Source organism: Formica exsecta, unplaced genomic scaffold (genome assembly GCF_003651465.1).
Source record: "Formica exsecta isolate Colony F162 unplaced genomic scaffold, ASM365146v1 scaffold1116, whole genome shotgun sequence".
Classification (NCBI taxonomy): domain Eukaryota; kingdom Metazoa; phylum Arthropoda; class Insecta; order Hymenoptera; family Formicidae; genus Formica; species Formica exsecta.
In genome coordinates, this window is record NW_021848457.1 from 287,455 (window position 1) to 312,356 (window position 24,902).

The 24,902-nt window shown below is 39.5% G+C and overlaps 1 protein-coding gene across 1 annotated transcript in view; it reads left to right on the forward strand.

Moving 5' to 3' along the window:
• Positions 1-24,902, forward strand: part of LOC115236769 (basic-leucine zipper transcription factor A-like) — a 91,623-nt gene that overhangs the window by 63,037 nt on the left and 3,684 nt on the right. Inside the window, exon 3 of the mRNA XM_029809446.1 lies at positions 3,582-3,800. Coding sequence (XP_029665306.1) covers positions 3,582-3,800 — 219 coding nt within the window. The remainder of the gene's footprint in view (positions 1-3,581; positions 3,801-24,902) is intronic.

Here is a 24,902-nt window from a genome sequence, read left to right on the forward strand (position 1 = left end):
CGTTCGTCGCTACAAATCGGCCGGTCAATTTTAATCCGTACGTTCGAGCTGAAAATCGGAGACCCACAGACGGCCGGCGATTTATTTATTGGAGAAAGGGCTCCGGGGCTAGAACCCCTCTCTTTCTTTTCGTCGACGCTTCTTCTATCCTAAGCAGGATTCAATTTGGCCACTGCCCACGGTTCTACCTTCAAAGAGGAATCACCATTGCCGTCGTATATGGCTGAACGGCCCTCGACATGCGCGGGACTGGTCGGCGGCCTCTAGCATTAATCTTATATCGAACGCTTTATCTCCGCGTCGTTCGCTTCCTCGTCCCGCTTCTTCGTCCCTTCTTCCTTCTGCCTCTCCTTCCTAGCCATCACCCTCTCCATTCTCGACCTTCTCAACCCTTAGACGAGCAGGAATTTTCAATTCTTTCAAGTACCACGAGGAGTGCAGTTTGCTTGGGGCGTGTTGTTCTTCCGAGCTACTGGCTGGTACCCGGAAGCTGGAATCAGCCTTTAAGGTGTCGTAGTCGTTAAAAGAGAGGTAGGAATACGTGATTAGACAGAAAAATGTCAGATATTGAAACATGACATTTTTCAAGAAAATTTTGAATATTTTCTGATGTATGTAATTTATATTTATATTATTAGTATGCGCATAAATTTCAAAATTAATATGTAACGAATCTATATATCTGAGAATTTAATTTTTTGTTCGATTGTAAATGACCACTTTCTATTACGGCATCTCCATTTCGTTATCCTTGTTTCCACGACGTGCGATTAATCGCGCGCGTGAATGGTAGGACGTGGAAAACGAGCGGCTTCTCGCCGATCTCTCGCCGGGAACGGAGCGAGCCGCTAGCAGGACATTGGCCAGAACGAATAAGTAATGTAGAGGTCCATTATGCCGAAACGGTGAAGGGTCTCCGGTCGGGGTCAGCCAATCCCCCGGAGGGCCGTTAAAGTGAAATACTCCCGAATGCAAGGTGGCTGCCCGTCTCGCTCGCCTTCTTCAGCGACCCTGTCATGGGGTTTACCCCGTCTCTCCTCTCTCTATCAGCCCCATCTCCAGACGCGCCCTTCCACCCGCTCGGAGCCCCGACCCGCAGAAGTTTGCGTGTAGGTAAATCGTTGTTATCTGGACAGTGATAAACCCGTGAATGGAGTTCGCGCCGGATTTGGACGAAGGACGAGGGGGAATGCGAAGGCTGAAGGGAAATGGTTCTCCGCGAGGTTTATACGGCTGCGTGGAGGGGTGGAAAGGGACGAGTCCGCGCAATGGATGGCTCTGTTTATGCAGACTGGTTTCTGCTTGGACGTAGTCGCGCGACCCTCATTGGACGAGAAAGCGAGAAACGATGCTGGGGACGCGCAGATGAGGCCGATGAACGCCATGGAGTCTATAGACGGGCAAGAGAGATTGGTTGTGTCTCTTTATCTCCAAATTAGATTTCGTCAAAAAATGATGTAATTGAAAAAGATTGATTTTATATTTATCCAGTAGACAAAATAACAATAATTTATAGCACTCCTTGTATAACTCTTTCTCATTGATATATTTTTTGCGGATTTGCATAATTAAATTTTCCGAAAGTACACACGCGTCTTTACGTCGAGTTCATCGCTTTTTGTGCTACTTTCATTTGTCTCCATGGGATTGAAATCAGGCGGCCATGCAAACACTACGAGATTAAAGGAGGGCTCTGTATTGTGGTTCACGTTTTTGGATTGTAGCCTCGGGCAAGCCATTCTTGTGGAAATGACATCGAAGTGATCTTTAATATTCTCTTGAAGGGTTCAACTCGAGATATTGATAAGTCATTTAATTAGAATTTTTTACATTATTTTGTAACATAATATTATCTAATTTTCCAATTATTAATCAAAGAGATTTTAAAATAATATTTAGCAATGTTTTATTAATAATAATTTGCAGTAGGTTTTATTTTTATACGTATATTTTTTTACTAACAATAATTAAAATAAATAATATGTTAATTTTATTTTTTTATTGTGACACATATGTATTTTTATTTCGGAATTAAGTTTTCTAAGCTCGCGGCAGAGAAAAAGGAAAATCGAAATGGTTCGTATATGCGCTCGGAGCTTGTTTGAGGCGCGGAATACCGGACAATGGTCGATCTAGCGGGGTAGATGGAGGTCAGCGGCCATTCTCTGATGATATTGATTAGCCGACGCCCTTAGTTAGCGCCGGCTACACTTTCTTCAGCCCCACCGTTCTTCTCCCGCCTCCCTTTTTCCTCTCGATAGGAAAAACGTTCTCTCTTCCTTTCGCGTAACCACACAGACTCCGGTTACTACCCTCGCTCTATCTTCGTCGCTCTCCTGCATGCTGCTGCGAACCCCTCATTTCCTCCTCCGCTCATCTCTATTCTCTTTCCGTTTTTTGGTTACTGTATTTCTGTCTCTGGAACAACGCGCGTTTCACTGGTCGTCGTTAGCAGGCAGATAGAAGAACCAGGAAAGAACATTGCACTAGAGGGTGCGAGAAAGTAGAGAGGGGGAGAGGTAGGGGGGAGCTATGGGGAAAAGCTAGCTAAGTATCTCGGGCTAAATCATTCGTCAAGCAAATAATACCGAGTCTGAGTCATGTCTCACGCATGCGGGGGCGATACAGTATTCACGTGTTCCATAAATCCGAGATCCCGTCATTTATGGGGTGCTCGAAAAGACACGACATGGACATCCGGGATTTCGCACGCAACAGAACTTTGGTGAGATACAATTTATTTGCAAATGATGTCGACATGTAGATTAAATTCATACACTTAAACTTAATAAAATTCTTAAAATGATTAATAATACTTATAAATCACTTATATATTAATCGGTAACATATTAAATATAAAGATAATATTTTAAACAATCTTAATGATTGCTAAATGTAAATTTTTATTAAATGAGGCATAGATTACTGATATGTAAATTGATAAAATTTTCTATAACATAACGTACAGCCTTTCTTAAGTTTAACTTCCGATTGCGTTCGTAAATGTTCCATGGCGCATTTATAAACTTTAGCGCACCCTATATATCACCCTTACAAATTTGGGAAGAAGAGGAAGAGCTCGGTATGCCCCCGTGTAATTAGACACTGCAGCCTGGAACAACATCCAGAGCCGGGCATTGTTCCCAGAAATTAAGGGAAACGGGGGAAAACCGGGAAAGCTGGCAAGGATAGGGGATTTGGAGGGTCGCTAATTACGACGAGTCCGTTTGGGGGAGAGAAGCCATTTTCTGCACATGTATAGTCGCGTTTGTGTATGCGTTATATTAATATACGCGCGGGGCATAGAATTTATCTCGAGAGCCTTTCTCTTTTGCAATTTGATCTTCCATTCTTGATAAAATGAGATGACGGATATTTTTTTCTCGCGTTTATGAAAAATAATATTTACTCCATTTTATTATACTTTTTATTTTATATGCATATAATTACTGCGTATTTATAGGAAAATAATATATATTTATGCATAATATAATTATTATTTTATATATTTTTTTTGGGATAATTTTAGGTAACCGGTTATATACGTATATATCTAATTCCTGTTCGATCCATTTGTGCAGGTAAAGTCTGGATCGGCGACAATGAGGTCGCGTGGCGGACGGACCAGTCTTTCAAGAGGACATCACCCTTAAATCCTTGTGCCACAACGACTACCACGACGACGACAGGTGGCGGGCCACTGACACATCCCCACCTGTCGCCACCCGTAGCTGCCTCTATTACCACCCCCGATCATAGAAGCCCCAGTAGCATGCACGCGAAGCTTGGCATCTCACCCGGTGAGTAAGAAAATCCTGCGAGAAAGACAAATCTCTAATATATTTTAATTTTACGAGAGAATATTTTGTCCAATATAAACAATGTGCGTTACGCTAGAATTTTTAACGAAACATTTAACGCGAAAAAATTGTGTAGCGTTTCGGTGTTTTTTTACTTTTTCATTCGACGTCGCATTGAAGAAATAACGAATTCGCACCCTCGCGATTCATCCGTGAGAAACCTAGTTTGTGCTGTCCTCGACGGCGCTTTCACAATCGAGGGTCACTGGTTTAAAGCAATCCTAAAGCGAGGCTCTTTAAATAATACAATAAACTTAATGTCATTTGCCGGACAATCAGGGGAGGGGGAAAGAGAATTCTTTTTACGAGAAGGCTTTCTCTAGTGAAATTGCCTCTCGCATCAGGTGCGTATTTCCGACCCTCGATAAGCTATCACGACACGAAGATTCGTGACGCTTGTCTTGCTGCGTCTTTCGCAACTCGTCGATGACATAATGATTAGCAGGGCAGTTTACAACTTTGCGTGTTAAGACAAGACAAAATCGCAAAAAATCTGGAATTGAATTCGATATAAAATTACACGAAGCAGCTTTACACAATATATTATATTTAAAATTTACTTGAATTACAGCATTATATCTTCTTGTGTTTATTTATGACGAAAAGCCGAGTAATACTTTATCGATTATTTAAAAATTTTTTTTTTCGGCGCTCGATATAATACGTAGGGAAACTAGTTAATTAGTTATATTAATATAATAGCAATATATGTTATATTAAAGAAATTCTTTATGATTGGCCTATTTAATAATTTTCGGGAAGCATAGGAGATAAGAAAAGAATGCGGTCGAAGAGCAATATTTTCTTATCATTCTTAAAAGCAAATAGAAATAATACCTACCGTCGCGACGTTCTTGCATCACGATGTCTATCGATTAGCTCCGGAAGTTGCTTCTGAAAGTGATGGCCGAGAAGTAACGGAACGGCGGTTCCTTTCGTTTGCCTAAGTAAATACAGCTCGGACAACGCGAGGGGAATCGCGTTGGCCGGGGCCCGAAGCTGGCATCGGTTATATGATCGGGTCCCGGAACTCGGAAAGAAACGCTTTTCGTCTTTTCGAGACAAGCAGGGGAATTGCAATCTCGCGGGAGGGGGAAGGAAGCACTCGGCGCGGCATGTTTAATGCATCGCTCAACATTTCCATGTCAAACATCGCTTTGACTCGCGGAATTTAGAACCGTCTCGCTGCTGCACGCTCGGGATCGTATGTACGCGTGTGTGCGAGAGAGCGATGACGGGGAAACTACTCATCTTTATTTACTGGATAACCGCCGCGCTCGACGAGATGCGTTAAGTCCACGACGCGGTCGATAAGGGTCGAAACTTAAAAGCCACGAGGGTGAAACCGGAGACTGAATGAGATTCCAGAAGCGATTTTAGGAGGTAAATGACGCTTCGACGGCGTGTCGGTTTTGGCTGAGAGCATTTTGCAGCGTGAAAGAACATTAACGTCTATTTATAGAATCATTTTAAATTGTATTCGGGATTACACGATCGGCATGTAATCTTATATTTTCATATATTTCTATCGTATAATCATTCTCCGAAGAAAAACCAGAATTCACATTAATCAATTAAATGCTTAAAGTTATATATGACAAAAAATATAATTATACTTAAATAATTATACTAAAATAATATAATTATACTAAAATATAATTATATAATTATACTTTGTATCATTTATCAATAATCTAGCATGTAACTAATATAATTGTATTCATGGAAATATTTAAAAATATTTTACTTGTCAATTTTATGAAAATATTCATCAAGAAAAAATCAATTTATCTTTTCTTCAAACGTTTCGAAGGGAGACTTAACTTTTGTCGCAAACGCTGTTATCAGCATCGAGCATAGTGTCAATTTTAAGGAAGGAAAGATATTTCCCCGGACATAGGGTCCAGCCGAAGCTATTTGCCTCGCAAAGCCGTCCTGGCCTAGCTGCCAAGTGTGTTTATTCGGTATATCAATAAGGACGAAGTGGGCGAGAGCGAGGACGCGGTCCCCCGAGGACCTCGTCCTTACGTGGCGGCGATCGGCAGCGACTCTTTCTGGACAGCTTGATAACATTATGTCGCCTGCGCCGACATATGCACCGGCTAGTTTTTAAAGGACGAGGGCCGAGAGGGCTCTCCCTAAAATATTACGGGCTTGTGAACACACTCTCATAAAGACACATGTGTTACAACGACGTGTCTTTTCTCAAAAAATGACACTGCAACCCTTAAATATAAGTTTAACACACAATATATTTAGGAGAACAGTAGATAGATAAAATATAAATCACTCGTTTAGGTGACACAAGCCGATATAACGCATTTGTTGACGATTATTCTTCGCTTAGTTTCAAATGAACTTAACAGAATTTTAATCGGGAGATTAATTATGCAGATATTTCTAATGTTGAAAATTGAGGTAGTGAAAAATCATAATCTGTCTCGATATCTGACACAATTATTAAGAAATTTGTAATTAAAATAATTGACACACGTTCACTGTCCCCGATCCAAAAGAGTACTTATATGCTTAAACAGTGAACATATTAATTATGACAGTATTATATTAGTATTTTCTTTTTGAATAATCAGTAATTAACACATTCATTGTCGAATGATGTAAATATACATCTCACTGCAATCTTAAAATCACATTTAGATCAAGAACATGAACGTGTGTGTGTTAAATGTTAATAAAATAGATCTTATAAAAACATGTTAACTTTTAACGATAAAAATTGGATACAGTATTAAAAGGAGATGAATATGCAAATATTTCATAAAATAATTTTTGAAATTATTGTGTTTGCGTGACCGCATTCTATTCTTGCGTAAATTACTTGTCGATTACAAAAGAATTCTTTCTTGCTGGATAGCAAGAAGAAATTGTATTCCTCCCTTGGGACCATTATTTTTCTGCGTCGGATCGCTCTCTTTTCTACGAAGTATGTAAATTCCGTTATTCGATCGACCCTCTAGAATTATTTCAGGTTTATGAATATCACTTGAAGCATGAGAAACACACCGATGTCCACAAATGCGAAAAATTAATTATAAAATCTATCTTATATTGCAAAATTAAACGAAAATTTAGAATGCGTATTTCAAGTAATGTTTTCTCATTTGTTTCATTATTTTTTTGTGAACAGAATTTTTCATTTTGTATTCATCTAATAAATATTTATCATTTTAAAAAATGTAAAAGCTTTATTCTAAATTCTAAAATTTTTTCGCATTACACACATGGCACAGAAATTAATGGCGCTTTTTTGAAACATGCCGGCTGCGAGATTGCGTTTATATTTTCATTTCGCTGGAATATGAAATATCGAACGGTGTCCATATGCGGACCAATAACTAAGAGGCTACGTGTCGTTGGTGTACGAACGCCGCGCCGTCCACGTGAGGGTTGGGGACGAGAAAGGGTGGCTTGAAATATTGGCTACATAGATTTCTACCATTATTGTCGCGTGTAAAACACGGCGACATTTGGCGTTAAATCGATCAGGGCGCACTGTGGCGTCGCGCGCGACGCTGTTGTTTCTTCACGTCGGACGAATGAATACGCCGGATTGTATAATAAATAAAATACGGCATAAATGCCGTAAATATGTTCAACGAGACGGTCCGAGCGCCGTTTTATTGAGCGCAATCGATACCTTTGCATTTGCGCAGTTGTTTGAATAAGTTTACGAATTCATTTCAGAAATAATATTTTTACGTATAAATTTGTTTAATCTTTTATAATTGCCAATTTTTATAAAAAATATCTTTTATATAAAGCTGATGTTTTTTACTTAAGTTTGAGTGCTCTCATATTTTTTTCGATGTAACTAGTTTACTCTTTCAATATATATATATGCCAATTATAGTGAAATACCGTACTGATCTAATCGCTTATCCGCGATAAAGGCGTGCCTTTGACCATAACTGAGAACGAACGAGCGAACCGTTTAAGCAGCGTGGAGTAATTGCAGCGATAACCGAGCAGAGAACATTCGCGCGCCTTCGCCGCATTCGCCAAAAAGCAGGTGTACCGCAAATTAGCATCGAGCTGTAAACGCTTCATTCACGGACGATTCACCGTTCCGGCGGCTTGGGCGCGATAATTGAAGAGCTAATTATCTCGCATTAAAGTCAACCGCTCCGATCAAAATCCATTCGTGGGTTGAGTGCCCGCGCGTCGGAAATGCTCATTTGTCATCGTGTTCAGGTGTTCATGTCATCCGAAATTCATCGCGGCGAAATACATTATGGCTCGTCAACCTGCTCTAAAGAATTCATTAAATCGTGTGCACGTCAAGTATAAAAAAAAAATAAGATTAACGTGCGCTGTTAGAAAGTTTGAAAGAGAGTTTTTTACTAATATTTATATTTTATTATAGATTATTTTACAATTTTTTTATTACACACAGTTTTTATATAGAAGAGTTTGGCGATAAATATATCCATTCGGAAGATACATAATGAGCGGCGCTTCGAGGATTTAAAAATAAAAGTTAAAGAAATAGCTTGCCGTGGCCAAAAAAGGTACCAATTAGCCGCGAAATTTATAATAATACGCAATTTGTTATAATTAATCGGTTGTGCGCGCGCACCCGACCTCTCGCGTGCAACACACACGTATACATATATATATATATATATATGTATATATAATGCATACACATACTCTCGCGCGAACGGTCGGGCACTTTTTCAGATCATAATTTTAGATAGGCCGTTTTCTTTCTCTCTCGCCGTTCTCGCTGAGGCAAATGGCGGCGTGTAGGCAAATTGAGGTGAGATTGGAGGTCAGGATTGCACCAGCCGTTACCGCATCGCCGCTATTCACGTTGCCGGGACAGTTACAAAAACGGTTTGCAAAGCTAGCAGCTTGCTATCCGCGCGTGATCTAAGTCTAGGAAGGGCGCGATGCGTGAAAACGAGAATTAAGAGGATCTTCTCGATTGCACACATACACATACGTGCGCGCGCAAAGCTGGCATCGCTGACTTGTTGTGGAGAACGATCACAGAGTCGAGACGCGATAAATTTCTTCCAAAGGGGTAGCTGGTGGATTAGATTCAATCTAGAGAGCCAACACTGATAAAAAGAACGAGTCACGATATCGTGCACGTTGTCGACATGTGTCGATTTTTACAGAGATTGCATCGTGATATCTCTTTAATTTGATAGTTTAATTTAATAATAGATCTCCCCGCCGCACACATTCGGTATTTTCAAACGCGCTGCTTATATTATTTTTGTTTTTCGTAAGGACAAAGGCCGTTATACGTTCAATATATTATCAGAATTGTATTTGCTTGATCAATTGCGTGAAAGTTGCAGCGGAAAAGAGATGGGAGCACGAGTCTATTATATACGGATCCTAGTATCCAGTTGTTAACTATGTACTTAACGAGCAGCCACTTTGTAATTACTGTCCATTGTAATTACGAAAATGCCATTAGAAAATCGTTATGAGAAATCGCGATCTTGCTTTCCGTGCGAAAACACTGACGTCAGTATGAGAGTAGCCTCGTGAAAACTCAGAACCTATTTATCGTTTAATCTAGTTAGAGAAACACGCCTAAACTGAACCTCTAATTAAAGGCATGTACCCGGAATGTTTTCCGAACATATTCAAAACAGTTAGTCCGCTTCGACAGTTGATAATTCTTCTCGTTTGATAATAAACGATCCTGGACACTATATTTTACCGAGCGCAGAGATAATGGCCTTGTCATCCATCAATGTTATTGACACCAGGATCAGGGAAATATTAATAACGCGTGCAAAGCAGGCGCAAAAGCAGGCGCGGAGAAGATTGAGGCAGGCAGCATATCTCTCGCGATCTTTTTCTCGATCTCTTATTTTATTTCTGAGAGATAGAAAGAAAGAGAGAGAAATCGCCGTTATCTCTCGGCGGCTGCACGTGAATACGTAACGACGACTTGCGCGCCTCGCTCTCACGTGCTTCCTCATCTTCCACGGGCTCGCGGGCACCGAGAGGAGTCGAGGGAACGATTAAGATAAACCGAACCGCTAATTAAGGGGGAGAGGCCAGGTAAGAACACCACGCCGTGTTCTAGGCCACGCATCTCATACGCTCGAGCGTGTAACAGCTTCTTCTCGTGCAGTCAGCCAGCCCGCTCGGCCAAATGTCAACCGACGTCTCTCTCGCATATACGCGGTCGGTCGGTTTGCATCTCCCCGAGCGAGATCGCGATCTGTACACGCCGTACGATAAGTACGGCGTGAAAAAATATTTACGATCAGTGCGGAACACCGATACACTCTGAGTATAAGAAATTGCGCAGCTGCGTCATATACTTGAGATCGGAATGCGAATAGATTTGATGCGACGTATAGTGGAGCGGATATATATGGCGCAAATTAGCAAACTTTAATTTTCGAAATATTACGAGCAGCGTTATTCCTCGAGAGAAAAGTATTCGATCTAATATTAGTGCACGGCGTTGCCAAAATTAACATTGAATAAACAATAAAAAATTTTGCGAAAAAGATTTTGGATTTTAATTTTAATCTAAATTCTTCTTTTTAACAATAAGTATTATTTGAATATATTATAAGATCACATTTGTTGGTGAAAATGTAGATGAAGGTAATTGAAATTGTTTCGATTTCTTGCACATTGCATTGTGTTGAAAAGCACACGGGACACTCGGCGTCACCCGGTATGTGAATTCGCGCGAGGCACCGCGTAATACCAAGGGATCACGGTGGACCGGCTAACGTGATTATTATAAAGTCAATACGTTGCTAACTCATCAGCTGGCTCCGCCCTCTAACAGCCCGGTAATATGCACCGGCCAAGAAGTCAGTTACGCTCTATCAAAGAGTGTTCGCTCTCTCTCTCTTTCTCTCGCTTTCAACCTCTTATCGCGTCCCTCGCGTTACCTTCTCGTCCCTCGCGTTTCTCCTCTCTTCTCGAGCGCGTAGCCTCCCTTAAGCGCGAGTGTGTCTACCTATCTACGTGGATAGGTAAGTGCCTACCTACGCGTGTAACCTACCGACACATACGTGCGGGATTCCTTCCATCTCGCTTCATCGCGCGTCATCGCTGTCTCTCTCCGCAAGGTCGGTTTCTCTTCACCGCGTGCTCTCCACTACCTGCACGTGCAATACACGCTTCGCCGTACGGTTCGCGGTATCTACCGGCATCAGAACGAGCTGCACGAAATCGCTATGTGTGTGCCTGCAATTATCCCTGAGAAATATATTACTTAAAGGAGCGGTGTGTGCGCGCGCGCGCGCGCGCTCGCGCTAAGGAAACGAGCCGGCGCAACTATTTTTCGTGGTCGCGCGATCTCCCGACTCCCTTACATACGGTACGCGTCGAACATTATCGGGATTCATTTCGCCGATTTTTGAGGAAACAGCCGCTGGATCGCACCGCGCTCAAGTAGCGAGGAAACTGCGCGCGGACCGCAATTTACTCCCCCGAGGGATGTATTATTTCGGGATGAGATTCGTTACGAAGGCGATCATAATGGAAGTTTCGCGCTCGACGATCGCTTTTATTACGGAGGGATTGCATTGTCGAGGATCTTGCTTCGACATTCTTTACATATTTGCTTTAATCGAGCATAATCCATCCGTTGCGCTATTAGCGATCGCGTAAAGTCGACACGCGGAAGTTCTCCTCTTGTTTACGATTACTTTCTCATTTAATTCATTATCTCAATTGAGAATTCAAAATCTTGGGATCTTAATTTAAAAAAGATTTCGGGCTCTTTTATCGCGATATTGCATTTTCATCGTGGATCATTATCTCGATTCTCGCGAGCGTGTTCCTATTAACTTTCGCGCGGTAGGCGAGAAGCCCAGCATGTAATTTCTAAGAGCGTGCTCATTACTTTGGGATAGTTCGTTACGAGTGAATTATGAAAGCGACGTAGATCACAGTTACCTTTGAACAGTAAAAATCTTAACTACATTCCAATTATTTTCATCAAGGTTTCGCTTGATTTATCAGACGTATGTGTTGAAAAAAAGAGTCTTACCACAGTCAGATTTTTAATGGATTGTATTATGATGTCGAGCATGATTTTTTTTTTGTTGCACGATAGGAACGATATCTTTAATCGAAAAGACTGTTTACTAAATAGAAAGATTTACGGACCGTGAAAAATCGCTTGGATTAAAATAGCATTGATCGTGTTAACGGCGTCGGTAATTCTCTGCGAGAACAACATTACGGAATTATCTATACTTTCTCTCTCTCTCTCTCTCTCTCTCTCTCTCTCTCTCTCTCTTTTTACAAGACGCCGCGTGCATCAGTGATCTATGAAAATTATCGATACTTATCGCGCCGCGGTTGCGCGCACGTGATAAATGCACGCACTAACGTACGCGTGTGTGAGAGGAAGAGAAATAGAACCGCGAGTGTAACCGATAACGTAATACGGGAAAAAGGGAAAAGCAAGAGACGCGCCACCACCTCGCCGAGGAGTATCTGTTACATGCCTTATGGACAGCGCGGAACGCGTTATTACAGTCGGGGGGGAGGGGGCGGTACGGGAGGAATCGCGCCTTTTTTTTTCCCCCTCGACGAGAGCGGGTTCAAGGTCAGGGTTGGGCCCGGGTCGTTTCATTCATTCGTGTGAAAAGTATGCGTGTAGAGTCAGTCGGACCGTGCAACACGCCGCACGTACGCAGGTAGATCTTAATAATCCAGCGTCTCGATCTCCCGAACACGCTCGCGGAGCTGCAGATGCGTGATTGCTTTTAGATAGAATGTGTGCATAACGAGAGAAAGAGAAAGAGAGAGAGAGAGAGAGAGAGATGCTATCCGCTACATATCTGACAATGAGTAATTTACGATACGTATTAAGTATAATATGTATATATGTCTCAGAAACTCTGCTCGTTAATTCAAGTATCTTTTTGAAAAAGTACATTCAACGCGATATAGAGTCACATCTTAAATTACTTGCAAATCTTGCGTAAATTACGATAGGAGCGCCTACCGATCTCGCGTTTCGAATCGGCGACGAGCCGTACGTAATGATGTCGTTACGCTGACAGCAAATGTAGGTGCTCGAGAGCGCTTCCCGAGGTGAAGTCGTTAAGTCCCACGGGGCATCCGGACTTCTCGTTCCAAAGGGACGGCCGGGTGTGTTCGCGCGTCTCGACAGGTTTTCGTGGCTAATTTCGTGGAGGGAAGCGCGACGATCGGTTTCTCCGCCGCGGCACGTGAGGATGCCCTTCGCGCGCGCGCGCGCGTCTCGTGGGTTCGGAGTCAGAGGTTAAGCGGCGTGATTGAGTCTTGCTTACAAGGAGCCGCCCTTCGTTGCTCCTCTCGGGCCCTACCTCTTGGGGAAGGAAACCATAATGCAATTTAAGCCATAATACTTGACTTTAAATTGAAAAGATTGCCCGAGGGATGCGAGGGAGCCGGGGCGGTGCTTGTCGTCGTGTCTGGTAGTGGTGGTAGTAGTTGCTGGTCGAGTCTCGTGGAGGATGAGGCGGAGAGGTTGACCAAGGAAGATCGTCCAGGAAGATCGTCGCACATTTGCGCCAATAGAACATCGCGCATCGTGTCGAGCGACACGTAATCTTGCACGGGATGTACTTATTAGATAAATGATCACTACGCCGCCGAGATATCGCGCCTACAATGGCGTTAAATACCCGGTTGTACGATCTTTGAACTATCTTCCCGCATCTATGTCCATCCCTCGATATCGCTTCTGACAACGATTAGTAAGACTCGCTCTTTCCATCAACTTTCTTGTCTTGCTTGTTCGAGAAAATCACGCGATTATGTGTCGTGTGTCATGTAATGAAAATATATATAATTCGGTCATGAAACTTTATTCTCGAATACGCGTAATAACTCTAATCACGTGTTGGAATAAAATCGAGTATGTATTACAGATCTGATGATGTACGCGAAGTAGTAAGAAAATCTTGTCCTATGAGCTCGCGAGATGTTGAAAATTTTCGACATTAACGTTTATCTAAACTATACGCGAAGCTAATTCCGTAGCAGCGGAGAGAGCGCACATAAAAATAACTCGCGGTGTAAAGAGAGTTAGAACGTGACCGGCACCTTAGACAGGTGTTAAGTTAAGGCTGCAATCAGCGGAGACGGCCGGAGTACATAAGGTGGCGAGTCTCGGCGTGGCTCAAACGGAAAGCAGTTTTCCCAATTGGCGAGTTTCTCCACGCTGACCGTCGTACTGACCAGCGGCCATCTGTCGGTCCGTACCAGCGCTGATGTCCTGTTTTCCACCCGCCCCTGCCCTCATCGTTCCAACATCGTCTTCCCTTCTTCGCCCAAGCCGTCCTACGACCTCTCTCTCTTTCTCAGTGCACGCTCTCTCTCCGGCTTACATTTCCAATCAATAACCGATTGAACAAACCCCACCCCATCCCACCCGCATCTGCCTTCCCTATAGCATTCCAGTGAACTAACAGCCAACCGATTCCGCGTTTCGCAGTACAGATGCGAAGTTTATCATCATTCACAGACATACAGTTCGCGAAAAAATAAAATTTTAATTTTGAGAAATTATCGGAAACAATGATATTTCTGCCTGTGCTCGTATAATGTGATTACTTTAAATATAAACCGTCGATATTAAGAGAACATTCTACAAAGCATGTAATAATAAAATTAAGAGAAATATTTAAAATCGAGTATTATTGTATCTGCGTTTGGCAAAAAAGGGAAGTAAAGATGTCAAGACATAACAAAAACGAGTATTCCCTCGAACGCTTTTGCAACCCCGGGTACGTAGGCGAATTTCTCTCATCAAAAGAGATTCAATTAACTGATACTTTAATCTGCCCACGAAAATCGTATTTTTCCTGCTTTTTGTTTCGCGCGCTCGAGTGCCAGGAGAACCTCCACGATGACCTGGCGCACAATAATTACTGACGAGAAGTTTCTTTCTCTCTCTCTCTCTCTCTCTCTCTTTTTGTGCGGCCAGTTTTCTTAAGAAAAGGAACGCGCGCGGCGGCGAACAGGGTGTTCCTGCGGGGCAGTCGAAAGAGAGCCCTTCTCTTCGTCGGCAACGCGAGATGATAAATCAGATAGGTGGCGGCAGCTGGTCCTCGGGAAATTGCCTCCCCATTGTACGAGGGACGTGTTATTTTGGAAAATCATCTCTCGGCTCTTTGCCTGCTAATTTCGCCGGGCCCTACGTTCGAAATTACTACCTACTTCCTGGGTCGCGGACCCGCAGTCGCCTTCGGTAAACGCGAAGTCGACCTGGGCATATGGAATGCGGTTTATACGCTCGACCTATCGGCATCTTTTCGTCGTGAAACTCGTTTCGGCATTAATCGGAAGCGCGTGTGCATTTTCATCTTCGATTATGTCCGTTCGAGAATACTCGACTTTATAAATTTTCTGGTTGACGTTAAGAACGCATTTCCATAACACTAATATTTTTATTACAGACGTAATATTTTTAATGTTTCCATATTTTGCATATATTTTTTTTTGTTGAATACAAAAAAGTATTGGAATTTTCTTTATCTTTGATCTTTATATAATTGTATTACTCCGAAATATATGTAACAGTGCATATATAATAGCGGAATATGAAGATGATATATTTTTGTTATTAAAATAATTAAATTATTTACTAAATAAAGAAAATTAATAATAACATTATATGGATTATAATACAGAAAACAATTTTATAAATTTATAATAACATTAAAGGACATGTTACTTTATGTATCTTTGGAGTACCAAATTTATTTTTGCATATTTTATTATAATTGTATATGAAATTACATCAAGTATATTATAATTTCGTTACATCAAGATAAAAGAGCAATGATCTATTTAAATAATTTTTCACGCACGAGTTGTTTTACATAACGGTTCTTTTGAAGTTGTAGAAATTCTTCCGGTAGTGTAAAACATGCCGACAGTTTAATAAAGATGTAAAGATATTCACAATGTAAGCTACCTGAAGTTTTTGTCACTTGAACGTTAAATCACATAAGGTTTGTGTAAATGTGCTTTTCATAGAATCAGTAAAGTGATGATTTTGCTCTATTTGCGAGTCGGAGAATTTCAGAAATACAAATCAGTTGGAAACGTGAGACTGAATCTTAAAAGATTCCTTTTCTTGGAAAAGAAGAGTCTTTTCCTTTTAAGGACTTACAGCTGTTTAGTACGTGTGCATTAGCATGTCGAAAATTCATAGCTACGAAACTGACAGACCGATGGGTACATTCTACATAAAAAATAGAAGTTTTACCTTCGACTTGTCTTCAGGTAGCCCTACGATTTTATTTGAAAAAAATTTGGAAAGAGCAAAAACTTTTCTTCTATATTTATTTCGTATTACTGCTAATATTGAAGAAGATAAACATAGAATGTGATAAAAGCTTGAATAATTGACATAGTAAAAGCATTTTGCATTAATTTAATGCAAGTTAGAAAATTATATAATTCAATAATTACAGTAGATAAAATTATATTTACGAATATTGGTTCGCGTTGCGATTTTCTTTCTTTACCTCCTGCGGTTCGCTTTTAAGTTTATCATAATGAGGCGTATAAACTGCCCCCAAAACGAATCATCGAATAGGCGATCTCTGACCCGGCTGACCTCTGACAATCGCAACACACGCGACATACGAGCAATATCATTATACAACATACAATGACGCAGTCCACTGCACCCTAGACCGATCTAGCTTGACCCTCGATCTCTCGCTTTGTCGCTGGACAACATACGGTTTCTCCCTTGGAAAATATACTCGTACCAATAATATTACGCGTGGTTAGGATTATCCATTATTATCACAAGAATTTTATAAAAATATATTAAATAATAAATGTATAAAATATATAAATTTTTTTTTGTGTGTTCGTATAGTCTGTTAAATATATAACGTATTTAAAAAATATATCAAATATATAAATTTTCAATATATATTTCTTTTGAACAAATTTTTATTACGATTTCTTTATAATAATTCAAAATAAGATTATTGTCAATATCGTATATTTTACTATGAGTTGTAATAATCAATTTACGTCGCATCGAAATTGATAGTTTTCTGCAAATCTCGAGATATATTTTTGCTCTCAATGGAGGATATTCTCGAATGCGGCATTAACGCGACTTCCTGAAAATATTCAATCGATTTTAATTGGCGGATGTGTGTTTGGTTCGCGCGTGGCGGTGTCACGTCAATCTAATCCCCCATCTAGTCCGTAGAATCGCGGAACGTTTCCCGCCCGGAAATTTGTCCAGTCTGCCTATTACCGTGCGCACAATTAAAGCCAATAATTCACTCCCCCGGCAGAGGGGTCGCACAGAGGCCGATCTGGCACAGGCCGGATGAAAGGACAAAGTGTCTGCGCTCCACATTTTCGAGTGTGTCCATTTTCCCAACGTCGATTAGGGTGATGGCGAGCCGACGCGGCTCTCACATACGTAGGTAACAATAATGGCTACTGACCATCTTGGCCATGAATATTTCACCCTGTGTCCCGATGATTCAATCCGACAATGGCCCATTCCTCCGGACAATGGTCTGGTCAAATGCACTGCTGTTGACGAGAAGGGGTGGTTGCAAAATAGGGACGTTTCGAAGCGATCTCTGACTCTAAAAAGCGTGGGTGAGACACGCGGACCGCTTTTCAGTCGAGGTGACGGTTTTCGTGCGGGTGCCTTTTCCCGAACTTCCCACGATAAAGCGATTTTCGATAGTGGAGTAAGTAATATTATCGCAAAAGATATGCATATATAATATAATTATTATTAATAGTAATATTAATTATATTACTATTAATTAAAGTTATTTTAAGGATGATATAATTTCTGATCGAGATGTGCATATAGATTTATATAAGAAGGTGCATATATATAATTAATACACATTTATAAGAGTTTATTCTCAACTATAACTTTGCCATTATAATTAAATAACGATCAGACCGAACATGCAGAGTCTCTTAAAAAAAATTTGCTTAATATGATACCTATTAGTCACACGTTGATCAGACGATATACAGAGAATAAAATGTAGAAACACGCATTGCGATATCCGCTGATATACATTGCGCGCCAGTAAACGTGATAAGCCGTCTTATTCGAGTAATTACAGTTTTTGTATACTCTTTTGCAGATTTACCGCGCATACGTTAAAATGAATAGCACGAACGCTCGCTCTCAGCTTGATGCACGAGTCTGCCATTACACGCACTCAGGCGTATGAATAATGAGGGATGGGCGTTTAATTATTATACTCATCGTAACGTATAATATACGGTGCGTTGGAGCGATATCTTTTACCCTCTGTACGCGATATACGCAGATATATTTTCTCGGATCAATTATTTTCCACGCGCGCGCCGTTATATGTACGCGATTAAACTCTTTTGCTCGCTTTTATATTCACGCAAGAAAAATCGTATGTGTCACTTATCTCTTCCGAAATTTCGCGGCGCTTACACGGAATTTACATAACGAAGAATTTTGTTTTGTCGATAAGATACTCAACGATGTTTATTTACTATTTCGAAACGGAGCAAGAATTTGCAAGTCGTGCGCGTCAACAAGAACGATCCATCATTGACCGAAGGTTCACGTTTAGGGCAGATTGTAGGCTCCATCGGGGCCGGCTGCATCTGTTTCCCTGTTTATACAATTCTCCCTCGTTCTGCATCTCTTTTCTCTTTCTCTCGTCCTCCGCAGAATGTATGTACATACGTTCTCCTCGTCGGAGTTATTTCTCTCGTACTATTTCCCGTTGTATCTATAATAATGTACTCTGCTACATATTTCAAAACTCGTTTAAGAAAAATTTCAAACTATCGAATTTATGTCATAATATATCTTAAACAATATTCGTTTTAACGACCTTTAAGTCAAATCGAGAAATAATTAATTTTTAATTATTGCAATATATAATTTTATTTGATTAGAAAGAGAAAATTAATTAAAATATATGACGTGTATAAAATATATTATTACATAGATGTACATAAAATATATATAAAATGTGTATATTTTAATTCTTCGAATTATATAACGTGGGGTGGAAAACTTTCTGTTCGCGTGATGTGTGTCTCGAAAAAACGGGAAACGATAAATTAATAACGATCAGAGCCGCAGAGGAAACCATTCGACCAATCAATAACAAACTCAATTATATTCAGGCGGCGCATCGAGAACGATAAAGGCAGGCGCCTCTGCGTATTCGTATTATCAAACCCGGGCGGCATTAATTAAGACAATTGATTAATTAACCGAATTAGATAATCTGCAGATCGATCCGGGTGTAAAAGTAATTGAGCGCCGACGTTTCGCTTCTTTTGCAGGCAGGCTTTTTATTTATATTGTAACCCGCGATAAAGCCAATTCCATTGCAATTGCTCAATCGACATTCGCAATTATTATTACGAGCATGCAAGTCGGAGGGGAGTTATTTTAGGTGTTCGATGTTATGTTTGATTCGAAACAGACAATTATGGCGATGTTAAGTTGTTTGTCATATAATATAAGTAGTGAAATTTCATGCTGCAAACAACATAAGGTGACAATATGTTCTTAAGAGAAGGATATATGCCTAAAGAAAATCCCTTTTCTATTGTTTCTGAAATATATACCTATTATACCGAGAAAGAAAATGTTTCTTTTTATTTATTTATTTTTTTTTTAATGCTTATTCTTTGATTTTTATATTTGCAACCATAAATTTTTGAGTAAATTACATTGATTTTTGAATAATGGAATAATTTATAGCATTTTTAGGCTTTCTATTTCGTAGAAGTATATTATTTTTAAGAATTATGTTATATATTTATGGCATATTCTTTTTACCGAAAATCATGTATTTTTTATGACATAATTTTTTTAACGGATATTGCTCTTTTATCTAGCTGAAAGGACCAAAATACCGTAGTGACTGTATTTTATTGTACAAGGTATTCTTTCTTTTTTTCTATTTTTTTTACATTAGAAATTTTCCAGAATATATAAAAAAGAATAGGCACCTTTGTACATTAAAATATCGTATATTGTGTGAACATTATTTAAAATTGAAACGTATTGTATTAATATTATTTCACTAATATTACGAAACTATGTAATTTATAGAACAAAGTACGTTACTAACGACGAGATTAAAGTTATTATGAATTATGTGAAATATCCTATTTAACATAAATAGTTAAAAATTGTTACAATTGTGAAATTCAACTATTTTAATTTTTTCAGCTTACAATTTATTGAATAAACAAGCAGAATTTTTAGTAGAAAAACAGAAAAAATTACGGCATAAAAATATAAAATAATTCTTAAAAATAATATGCGTGAAAAATATTGATCTAATTGTTGCGCTTCACGCAAGGAAACATTCTTAAAATAATTTTGCAAATTACTGGTTAGCGAAATTAAAAGCTCGCGTCTGTCGATGTACGCCATCAAAGGAGAGAGATAGGGGAGACGTTTCTATAATTCAGTGAGGTATCTTTAGAAACGTTGGTTGAGCGGGATCGGGGATCAGGGGTGGATAATGTATGTACCCTTGGCTGCTGCACGAGCAGGAAGGAGGCGAGAGTTTGAGAAGCACGTAGGGGATCCATGTCTCTCTATCTTCTTCTCGCATTTTCTCACTCTCTTTCTCTTTCTCTCTTTTTCGCACTATTGAGGATCTACGGGGGTGGACTCTGCAGACCAGATGAGAGGAGGGGCAGTGCTGACCGATCGGGCTACTCTTGGTATACCCCAGTAGTAAAGTTGCCTCCGGCAAGTTAACTTGAGGCTTCCTTATTTAAAAACAAAAGAAAGTAATACTTTTCTGCTGTCGCAAATTTGTGTTTAACGAGCATTAATTAAGAGGTACACGAATATTCCAGGATTAATTTGTAGGATTAATTAATCTTAAAAATATTGCTCAGTTTTAAGTGCCATTAAACGAACAAGGTGTTAATTTACGCGAAATATTTTTTTCTTGTTTTTCTTAATCTGATAGCCAGGTAAAGAATTGATTGAATAATCGATATTATTATTTGGCTCTTTCACGTTAACAAACCCGAATACTCGATCGGGAATGTGCATTAATTAGTTATATATAATTATCAGCACTAATGTCGTCCTGTGTGCTCGTATTTATAAAAATACTTCGTAATATGAGACTTATCGATTCTTTTTATTTCTTCATAAAATAATTGAGTCATTCTACGTAACCTACACTAAATAACACTACGTAAAAAAGTTCATTTCTCAAATATAATAAAGAAATTTGATCACTGAGTGTATAAGCGAATGGCTCTTGATTGTACGATAAACAAGTGACGGGTAAGCGACAGGGCAAGTGTTACAAATTCCAAAAAGGGAAACTTGAAAGGCTTTCTATTGACATCAGAGAAGAGGTTTTACCGCTTTGGATTTCGATTAAAGAAGAGAATGTACGGCGAAGGAAAATCATTCTTGAGAATAAATAGTAAGGATATTTTTTAATTATAAAAAAGTATATTAATATCTCTAAAAAAGATTTAATATTTAAATATCATATTTGAAAAATTTATCTGATTACTTTGTCGGCATGTTTTTACATTCAGTTAAAGTAGAATTTATTTAAATTGAAATTTAACGTTTTAATATTAAAATTATCTCTCTTAAACTTATTAATAAACGTTTTATTTTATAGAATATTTCATACAATTATTTAAAACTTTGTATAAAACTTTGCGTTGTCTTTTTTTAAGCTTCTAAAAAATTTTTAGACAAGGGTAATTGAAAATTATCGGCTCACGTTAGTTTCTCAAGTCAATTAATTTCCATGTCGATTATACTGAGCAATGCTACCAGCATAATTCAAACTGTCTTGCTGGTTTCGATGAATTTTAACGAAAAAAATTGCCTCTCCCGCATGTGTCGCTTTAAATTAGCCATGATCGCCTCTTCTCACACAAAATTCTAACATAACTATAAAAAAATTTCTAGAATTCAACCCCGATGCCCACATTATGGTATGCTTCGAGTCGTCTATAACTGCCATCATTTCTTCCCCTGTTCTCGCCATGCGACATCGGTTTCGCATGTATCCCCAGTGTGAGCATATATTATACAAGTTCCATCCTGATTGGTCCTCCGACTCGCCAAAATTTTGTCGCATTACGTTTCCTTTATAATCTAATATATATTTACGAAAATGTGCTTTATCCGGAAAAATAACAATATGCACGAGATTCAACTTAAAACTATACTACAAATAGTTTTAAGACTCTTCTAGATTAAAATATTAAGAGCTTAATCCTGTGGTAGGTATCGTTACGTGGTCAATAGTTGCGCGAGCACGATTTAAAATGCAAAACCAACCCCCTTTCTGTGATTAGAGCGGCGTGCGGCAATTGGGGTTGCTTTTAGGTTGTGGGGGGACGACCTCGCTATTTTAAACGTATGGCTTCCCTACATTTTCTATTGCTCCGAACTCCGGTCGTCCCCCATTCGCTCTGGATAATCTGTAGATGCACTTGAATTATTCGAGTTCTCGTCACTCTCGCCGACGAGATCGGCTCTTGCGATAGTGCCTTTCAAAAATATTCTTCGTTTCATCGTCCTCCATTGTGTCACGTACATTTACTTGATTTAATTTCGAGCTTTGCGTAACAGATGAAAAATATAGATGTAGATTACTTTACCAAGGAATTGAGCTGTCATAAGAAATTTAAAGTTTATTTGATTTTCCGAATACGAGCGTAAAATAAATAAATTTAAATATTAAAATGTTAATTTTAGAGAAAAGACGTCGAGCACTTGCGGTGATTCCAGGGTAGGCTTAGAAATTTAATAGGATTATTTTGGGATAGGCGAAGAGAGGGAAAGGTCGAGTGTCAATCATGCTTTATGTTATCAGCGGATTTTTCGTGCATCTATCGATTCCTAAGCGCAAAGAGATTATAAAATTAAAAATTGGAGCATGGCGGCTTGAAAAAATTTTGGGTATTTTATATACAAACGTACATATTTTCCATTTTAATAATAATATTTTGTTTTTTATTAAAAATTTTTGATGTATAGATAGTATGAATTATTTCATAATTAGAAAAGGTTATTTAATTAAGATGTTTTATTTAATTTGACCAATATATTATTCTTTGCAATTTATTCTTTTTAATATTAATAAATTTACATGTATATTGTATATATATGCAAACATTTCTATGAATACTATTTTTTTATTTATTCAAAAACATTTATATTATTACATAAAAGCTCTTTTAATAAGGTCGAAGTTAATTTGGCTCGAAAATTTATTCGTAGCACCGTGCAAAGTTTGCGTCTTTCTCTTTATGGCGCACGTAGTCTGCTCGCGATCTTGGGAGGGCGGTTTATCAGATCGTTATCAGGGGATCTGAACGCGTTCCTGCCCCTGGGCCGGTCACGATCGGGGCCCGATTGCCTCCGGCTCTCCTCTCGCTTCTCCGGTTCTCGTTCTTACTTTGTAGAGCACCTTAATTAAGCGTTATGAGTTGAACTCCTCGTTAACGAAAGACTATATTCTCTGTATGCTTCGGACAGGTAGTTAGTTACAAAGGTAGTACACATATACACACACAAAGTAAAGATAAGCTTTTTGATGCACCGCGTCTAAGACATTGAATGAGTTTTATTGACAAGTTGTTGCCAAGCATAAAAAGAATTAAGAAAAAAAGCACATATCGAGAATCTAATGTCATCGTCGCGAAAAGAATGAATTATGGCGAGCAATTTTCTGCAAAGATACGGATTAAGAGGTACCTGGGACCGCTTAATTTTCTGCCTGCCTTTCCGCTCCGCCAAGCGTCCCGCACTCGGAAAATAATATTTCTCCGTTCGGCCGTCAGTAGCAAGATGGCGTTCTCGAATTAATTAATTACATCCCCGCCGGCGCGCTAGTACCTAACTCGATTTCGCGCAATTGAGTTGTTCCTTTCCAGGCGCAGAGAGCCCAGCCCACCCTTCGCCCTCCTCCCGTTTTCCTCTTTCACGTCGGGTTATTATCGATATTTGCACGCTACGATAATTATCGACCAATTCCATTCGCGGCTCTATCCCTCTTCCCATTCCTCTGCTCTCGCGAACCTCTATTTCGCCCTTCCGTTTTTCCAGCGATATTTCTTCGGTATTATCGCGAGATGTTATGTAGCGTCTTACCCTTCGCCCTCCTCCCGTTTTCCTCTTTCACGTCGGGTTATTATCGATATTTGCACGCTACGATAATTATCGACCAATTCCATTCGCGGCTCTATCCCTCTTCCCATTCCTCTGCTCTCGCGAACCTCTATTTCGCCCTTCCGTTTTTCCAGCGATATTTCCTCGGTATTATCGCGAGATGTTATGTACCGATGTGTTATGCTATCGACCAATGGAAATTAATACGATGATAATTTTTTCATATATAGGCAATGGAGACTTTTACAATAAACTGTACATTTTAAATTCTTTCTTTTTTCTTGAAATATTGGAAAGCATTTATGAAATATTTTAATCGTTAATATTAAATGATAACAAATTTTTACTTGAGATATATACATGTATATTTGCAACTAAATAATTAATACATTATAAAGCAAACATTATATATAATATTATTAAATTTAACGAGATATCTCGGTTGAATCGCGATTGTTCGTGGCGAACGAATCGTTTAATCGGCGCGAATGCAAGCACACGATGTCTGAATAAAAGTTCCCATGAAAAAATTAGTCTTCATTACATAATGACTTTCTTTTCCTCTCGGATATTTTCACCGTAGTAGGAAACAAGTATCTCGCACTGCACGTACGCGTATCTCATTACATATCATTATGTGCGATCACACGATGTCGATGTTGTTTGGGAAGAACGCACGATAAGAACCGCACGATACGTATCCGGCCGTGATGGAATTCAAGAATGGACCATCACTCCCTTACGTCCCTCTTTTCACTGTAGGGCTCGCCGTCGCTTTACACCCCGCGGTGTCGCAAACCACGCTACAGTTGTGGTATTCGCACTGTAATTTGTCATGGTGGCAACACGTGGCTTTTTTGGAATTACAGTTTTCTAAACTGCCCGTTTTTCCAGGC